General features: G+C 36.3%; 1 protein-coding gene across 1 annotated transcript; it reads right to left on the bottom strand.

Moving 5' to 3' along the window:
• Positions 1-1,346: 1,346 nt before the first annotated feature.
• Positions 1,347-3,398, bottom strand: LOC122833564 (green-sensitive opsin-like). Its single transcript, XM_044121234.1, has 5 exons — positions 2,945-3,398; positions 2,685-2,853; positions 2,359-2,524; positions 2,020-2,259; positions 1,347-1,933 (listed from the first exon to the last, which is right to left on the bottom strand). The coding sequence occupies exons 1-5, from the start codon at positions 3,327-3,329 to the stop codon at positions 1,835-1,837; spliced, it is 1,059 nt and encodes a 352-aa protein (XP_043977169.1). The 5' UTR covers positions 3,330-3,398; the 3' UTR covers positions 1,347-1,834.
• Between the last annotated feature and the right edge of the window lie 3,530 nt (positions 3,399-6,928).

Raw genomic sequence — 6,928 nt, 5'->3', positions numbered from 1 at the left:
GAATTATATTTATGAAAAAAAGTGTATGGTACTTATGACATACCTCTAAGTACTCAGTTGAGCAGTCTAAAGTCTTACATACATGTTATTTTTGAGCAAGTCACTGCTTAACTACAGCATAAAATATGTTTCAAGGAACTTTTTTTTTCTACTTTCACGATTTACTCAAAAATTAGTCATTCCTCTGGCAGATTTTTATAGATGTTCAGAATGTTGCAGCAACACTTAGAATCAGTTTGGTCAGAGTCTCAACTTGAATATGATAGATAATCTGTGGTGGGAACTGAATACAGTATTAGGATAGTGAATTGTGGTTATCCTCAATATCAAAAACTTGGAGGTCAACACCAACAACAAATCATCAAAAGAGTGAAAACATGTAAAAAAAAAAATAAAAAAAACCCACAAAACAAACAAACAAAAAAACTGACTGGTCAGCATTTACAAGATTTTGATTTATAAAATACTGGCTAAATTTCTTCCATTTATTATTAACAAGAATAAATATAATTTTGCACAATAAATGTGTCATTAAAAAGCCACCAGTAGTGCCATTAAAGTGGATCTGCAAGGGCAATGACCCATTATGTACATTTCCTTACCTCTTCCACTGACCCCCATTATCTTAATTGTATTTTGTTGTGGTTTTTGGTTTACGTTTAAAAGGCAGGAGGACACACTTAAAAGAACAGCAATCCTTTCTGATTATCCTTTCTCTTTAGCATCCTCATCAATCTTTGCTCTGCCGTTCAGGGGCTTAATAAACACGCCTTAATTTCTTTTATGGCTGCTGGTTTTGGTGTTGCACCCTAAGATTATTATCTGGTTGTATTTGCTCTTCTTTACATTGCTATTTTTGTATGTCACAGTTTTTATTAACGTTATGATGGAGGTCATAATGGTATACCTACCTATTTCTCTTGCCAGGCATTCATTAGCAAAAGTACTAGTTTTTTTCTATCCTTCCAAACTGGAGACTGTTAAAGAAGAAAAACATCTCTGCTCTGTTTCCGGTAAAAGTAAAATAAAAAAAAAAGACTTGATCCATTGCTTGTTCAGACTGGAATTTACATTTAAATGAGAATCTTTTTCTTAGATGGAATTGGTTTTTGCAAGTTTCCCGAACCTTTTTTTATTGTTTAGTCATGTTGTAAACTCTTATCACTCTTAATATAATTACTGTTAGTACTGAAATGATTAGACTGAAATCAATAAGAAATTATTTCATGTTGCAATGCTAACAATTAAATAACTTTTATTTTCTGAAACATGTTTATGGTTTAGCTTAATAATGTTTTTTTTTGTAAGAACCTCTAAAATCAGATTTCAATAAACACACCACAATGTTTATTTTGATGCATGCATTTATTATCTACTCAACACTATGTATTTTTTTGTTTTGTTTTTCACAAAATTCATAAAAATAATTCCACTGGTGCTCCAGTGAAACATGTTCCATCATATAATTTTAAGAAAACACCCCACACTTGCTAGAACATTCAGCAATTAAAGGTTTTCAGCGGTTCACAGCCTGTGTTTTGGTAGTTGAGGTGTACAGAGAGATCCAAGTTCAGCCATGCATACTCAAACATACATGCTCACATATCATACACACATTCACACAGCTGCTGTACAAGATAAACTCCAAGGTAAAATTTACATTTGATGCTTTATATGCATAACCAAATGACACATAATTCCTTTGTCCACAGTTGTTAAATCCATAAACTTATTTGGCAAAAGTCTTTCTCTTTTGAGTGGACTATTGAAATCAGAAAGCAATTATTCATGAACTTGTCCACAGACTTGAAGACGCGATTAAGACATGTGGTCCTTAAGCAGCAGTTGAGACTTCTGTCTTGCTCGTTGAAACTGAGGTTTCGTCCTCCACCATGCCGCCCATTCCAATAGTGCTGAGCATGCAGTTACGGAACTGAAAGTCAGAGAAAGGAGAATATTTAAGAACTTGCATATAAATCCATAAAAACATAGGCTGTGGTGTCTGTAGAACATGCCAACCTGTTTGTTAAACAGGACATAGATAACAGGATTGTAAAGGGCTGAGCTCTTTGCAAAGAAAGCAGGCAGGGCTGCAGTCAGAGCCGTGAAAGCTGCTCCTTTATTCAGAAAGATCCAGCCAGCGAAGGTTGCATATGGCGTCCAAGCTACCAAGAAGCCCAACACCATCAAGACACACATGCGTGTTACTTCTTTCTCAGCTTTCTGTGTAGAAGCCGAGTCCTGCTGCTGAGCTGCGGCCTGCAGAGTTCAGTAAGGTAAAAGATAATTAAACACTTGTGCAACTCTTTCAGTGAGTTCATAAGAAGTTTGAAGAAAATTTATGTAAACTTCACTTACAGCTTTGACTGTCATGACAAGACTTCCATAGGTGAAAAAAATCAGGAAAACAGGAATGAAGAAATGAACAACAAACATGTAGATGACATAAGATTCATTGTTGAATCCTGGAGCCAGGGTGTAGTAGTCAGGTCCACAGGAGCACTGCATGCCTTCTGGAAGGTACCTGTATAACATATGAAACAATAAAATTAGGTTTTCATTTGAAGAAGACAGTAGTTAATTTGTTTATTTATGGCGATCCACACCTATTGTTATTTCATTTGTAGTACATTAAGAGCTACAGAAATCTTGATTAAATCATTTTGAATCAAGCAAAGGTTTACCTTGACCATCCGAAAAGTGGAGGTGCTGCACAAGCAAGAGCCATGATCCATGTGGAAAGAACTCCAGCACCCGCATGAGTTCCAGTGAATTTGAAGCTTCCCATAGGTTTGCACACAACAATATATCTCTCAATAGCCAGAACAACCAGAGACCAGAGAGCAACTTCACCTGCGAAGACAAAAAAACGTATTATATTGCTAACTGTAGACAAACCACTGAAGCATGATTCCTGATCAATTTTTTGTTGCTTTCATCTTACCTCCAAGTGTTGCCATGAATCCCTCAATGGCACAGAAGGTGGGTCCAAGAATGAAGTAACCGTTAAGAGCAGATGTGATGGTGATGGTGAAACCAAAGGCGCACATGATGAGTCCGGCCACAGCCAAGTTCACCAGGATGTAGTTGAGAGGCTGGCGCAGCTTTTTGTTCTGAGCAGTTACAAACAGCGTCAGGCCATTGATAGGAGTTCCAGTGCAGATCAGGAAGAACATGTAGAAGGCTAGGAGCTTGTAGATCATTGGGTCCACCATGTAGTATTGCGGGTATTCAAAGGGACTTCTGACGATGCCAGTTTTGTTGGACATCGGGATGTAGAAGTTTTTTCCCTCTGTGCCATTGGGCTCGTATCCGCCATCCCAAGCCATCTCTTCCTTGTGAGTGGGAGATTTCACTGATAGAAGTGCCAAAAGCTTCAGAGTGGTAAATGCCAACCCTACACTGGTAGTTAATGTGGACGTGGATGTTTTATACCTCCTCAGGGTTATCCCCACATTAGTAAAATTAGATTACAGGAGGATTGTGAGGAAGTGACCAGCTCAAATCTGATGGATAATTGACTTTAAGAAAGCACCGCAGGGTAATGACCTTAGGGTTAAATGTCTCTCTTCTGCTTGACATACAGTCTACATTTCTTGATAAATTACTGTCCTTCTTCTCCAGTCTTACTCATTCTTGGAAATTGTTGCTTTGCAATATATACCTTATTTCAAAGACCAGAAATTACATTTAAAAATCTAAATTAAAAATGCCACATAGACATGTTCTTTATTGATTTCATTTACACATGAATTTATAATATGGTACACATATCATTATAGGCCTACTAAGAAGTTTATTGTAAAATTCTTAAAGATGAAGCATGACTGATAAGTTTAATATTTTGACATACTTTGCAGAAAAGTTTATTGAACTTGGAAGTTTTATTGGCTTGCCGCATAAGTCATGTTCTTTGAGAGACAGTATTTTTAGACAGTAAAGGTTTGTCTGAGTTGTTTAGCTGACCTAAGTAGCCATGACTTTGCATTTTTAATCCCCAGTGAGCACAAATGCTCAAATGCTGAGGGATCAGACAAAGTCCGGCTTCACCCAAACATTCGCTCCTCATCCGGTAATGAAGGAAGAGAATGTTTTGTCCAATGGTTTTATAAATTATGCGCTACTTGCTTCTTATAACTAAGAAAATGTGATACATGCATATATTTATATAAAGGGTTATATAAATATGTATATATAGTCATAAATAATGTAGGTCATTGACCTACATTTGTGCTTTGTTGTCATATAATATAGAATTGTAATTAAATCTTTAATTTTAGGAGTGCTGTGTTCTCCATGTTTAACAATTTTGTTTTGTTTGATTTTGTATTACCTTTTAGAGGCAGAAGGAGGCCAAAGCATATCCTAGCTACAATGCCACAAAAAAGTCCCCCGGTGCAGGTTTCTTCTGTTGTAATTTTTTGTCATATGTAAATGTTTCACATCTTCAAACTAAGTTGCAAATCAGACAAACTCAGACAAATCTGTTTGGTTCCAATCAAGATCTGCTTTATCAAGGTGAAAAGCTACTCAAACCGACCTGCCTTTTGTGACAAACTTTTTTTCATCCTTTGGAAACACATCCATTGCTTGGATTATAATAAAATCTAAAACAGTAGAGGTTAAATTGTACCCTAATAGACAATATTTAAACAATTGTGGTATGATTACGTGTACATCCAAGTTATCCACTTTACAACAGCATTGTGCACTTCACACAGATAGTAAAAAATGATACCAAGATTTCATATTGTTTTTTGTGTTCCCCGTGGCGCTGGGTTCACCTAAGCCTTTCACACAGCCGAATGGGTGCCCTGGCAGATTAAAGAATTTCTCAAACATGCATGAAACAATCAAGTCAACACTGGAGGTGTTTTTATGGGGGAATAACATTTTAACATGATGTACAGCTAAAAAAAAAAAAGTTGATTTTACATACATTCATCTATTTTACTCAGTAGGTGAATGAATGAAGACTAATGGAAAACATAAACTGCATGTCAGCATTTCTACCATTAGTTCATTGTCTATACCCGCTTTTCCCTGCAGCTGCTGCAGGAAATCTGGTATCTATCTCCAGCAGTTATCTTGTGATAGGTGACTGATGACCAGCCGATCACTGGACAACACAGAAGTACACAAGACAAACAATGCTAGCACTCAACTGGAGTAACAATTTTACCGCTGCTGTTTTGGGACTGTGTAAGGATGCCACAGAGGACTCATACATATACGGGGGGAACATGCAAACTCGGAGGCACACAGGACAAATAACCATACACACACACACATAAACACTGAAACCTAAGGAAAATTCAGAATGACCAATTAACCTACAGTCTTGTTTTAGCTCCATGAAAGGAAGCCAGTACCCAGAGAGAACCCAGATATGAAGAGAAATGCAATAAGCTTTAAGGCCAAGATTTGAATCCAGGGCCTTCTTACTGCAAGGCAATTATGCTACCAACTGCACCATTGTTCAGTTTTATTATTTGCTCAAATATTATTTTTTGGGGGAAAAAATCAATTATGTTTTCCTGTAGAGGTAAACACAAAACCACAGACACTTTTACCAAATGAACCTTACACTTTACTTGCCACTTTAGCTGCCTAAATTACTCAGCGTTACCAAACTGATCTCACAGCCTCTTTTCTCACTAAACATACGGTGACCAGGTAATAGGTGTTCTTAACCACTGGTGTGTTGATGTACAAGACAAACTCCCCACTTCTTACAGTAAGCTTTTGATACATCATGGCAAGGCCATTGCAGGACAAGGGGATACTAAGGTTAATCCAATCAGGTCAGAGGCAGTTATAGTTTCTTCAAGCAGTGATGGACACTTATAGTGTGAATGGTTAAAAAAGACAACCATTATATTATTACTAAATAAATAAGATTATTACTAAATAAATTAATAAATAAATACTCTTCTAAAAACTTCTCACCTTAAAGGACAATCTAATGAGTTTTATTTGAAAAGAAAAGCAAGGTATTAATCGGTAATAAATCTGTCAATAAATTTACATGACAGTCATTCCAGCGGTCTGAAATAGTGAACCTCTGTCTTCAGCATCACATCTTCTTAGAACAGCAAATTGACCATAATTGTCCCTGTCTTTTTAAATTTCTTCATCATCATCAGTGTACAGTTGGACATGTTAGTAAAATTTAGGTTACCTTATTTTTAACAAGTACTTATGTATCTAATAAAATGTACCTATTGAATTTGTTTGATGATTGTTAATAACACTAAAATCTGCATATTAAGTCCAGTACTTGATGCACAAATGTTAAATATTTTGACTCATAAATACAATTTCTTAGATATTATCTACACATACAGGAACATATAGCATTTTCTATTGCTTTATTACCTCTTTCAGGCATAATATTTCTTTTGTAAATGCAATGAAAGTAAGCTACGAAGTAACTAACTCAATAAGTTGCATTTCATATATTTGGGTAAGACCTTGGATTGATGTGACAGTTCAAATAGTTTGTTGCTTGGAGATCTTGTAAGCCAGTGCATTCACAATTGCAAAGTACTTACATGTCTTCACTGCTGTTAAGTGGTAGAGCTATTTTTTCTGCAACAAAAATAGTAATTATATAGTCTGATTTCAAACACAAAGAGTGAACTGTTGCAATTAACTCCGTACACTGGGTTAGTTGTAACAAACCCTGAGGTGAGGTGCAGCACAGTAAAGTAAGGATACTGACAAACACTTAACATTCAGGTGCCACATTCACATGTTGAAATATTTTGAGGCAAGCATAACCCAAATTGGGAATGCTCAACCTTCACCGTTCAGGATGGAGAATGATTTCTGGGTACAACTGGCAAAATGTTTTGGATTGAAGTGTGTGTATCAGCTCCAGAACAAAAGCAAAAGACCTTGAGAAGATTCTGGTGGAAGCTGAGAG

The sequence above is a fragment of the Gambusia affinis genome, linkage group LG07 (assembly GCF_019740435.1).
Source record: "Gambusia affinis linkage group LG07, SWU_Gaff_1.0, whole genome shotgun sequence".
NCBI classification, from domain to species: Eukaryota; Metazoa; Chordata; class Actinopteri; order Cyprinodontiformes; family Poeciliidae; genus Gambusia; species Gambusia affinis.
This window is presented reverse-complemented; position numbering and strand designations above follow the sequence as displayed.

Excerpts from the sequence above, each read along its gene's own strand:
- LOC122833564 (XM_044121234.1), bottom strand. The coding sequence starts at position 3,329 with ATGGCTTGGGATGGCGGATACGAGCCCAATGGCACAGAGGGAAAAAAC. Across the intron at positions 2,525-2,684 it reads CCACTTTTCGGATGGTCAAG|GTACCTTCCAGAAGGCATGC; the intron begins GTAAACCTTTGC and ends TATGTTATACAG. Across the intron at positions 1,934-2,019 it reads ATGTCCTGTTTAACAAACAG|TTCCGTAACTGCATGCTCAG; the intron begins GTTGGCATGTTC and ends TCTGACTTTCAG.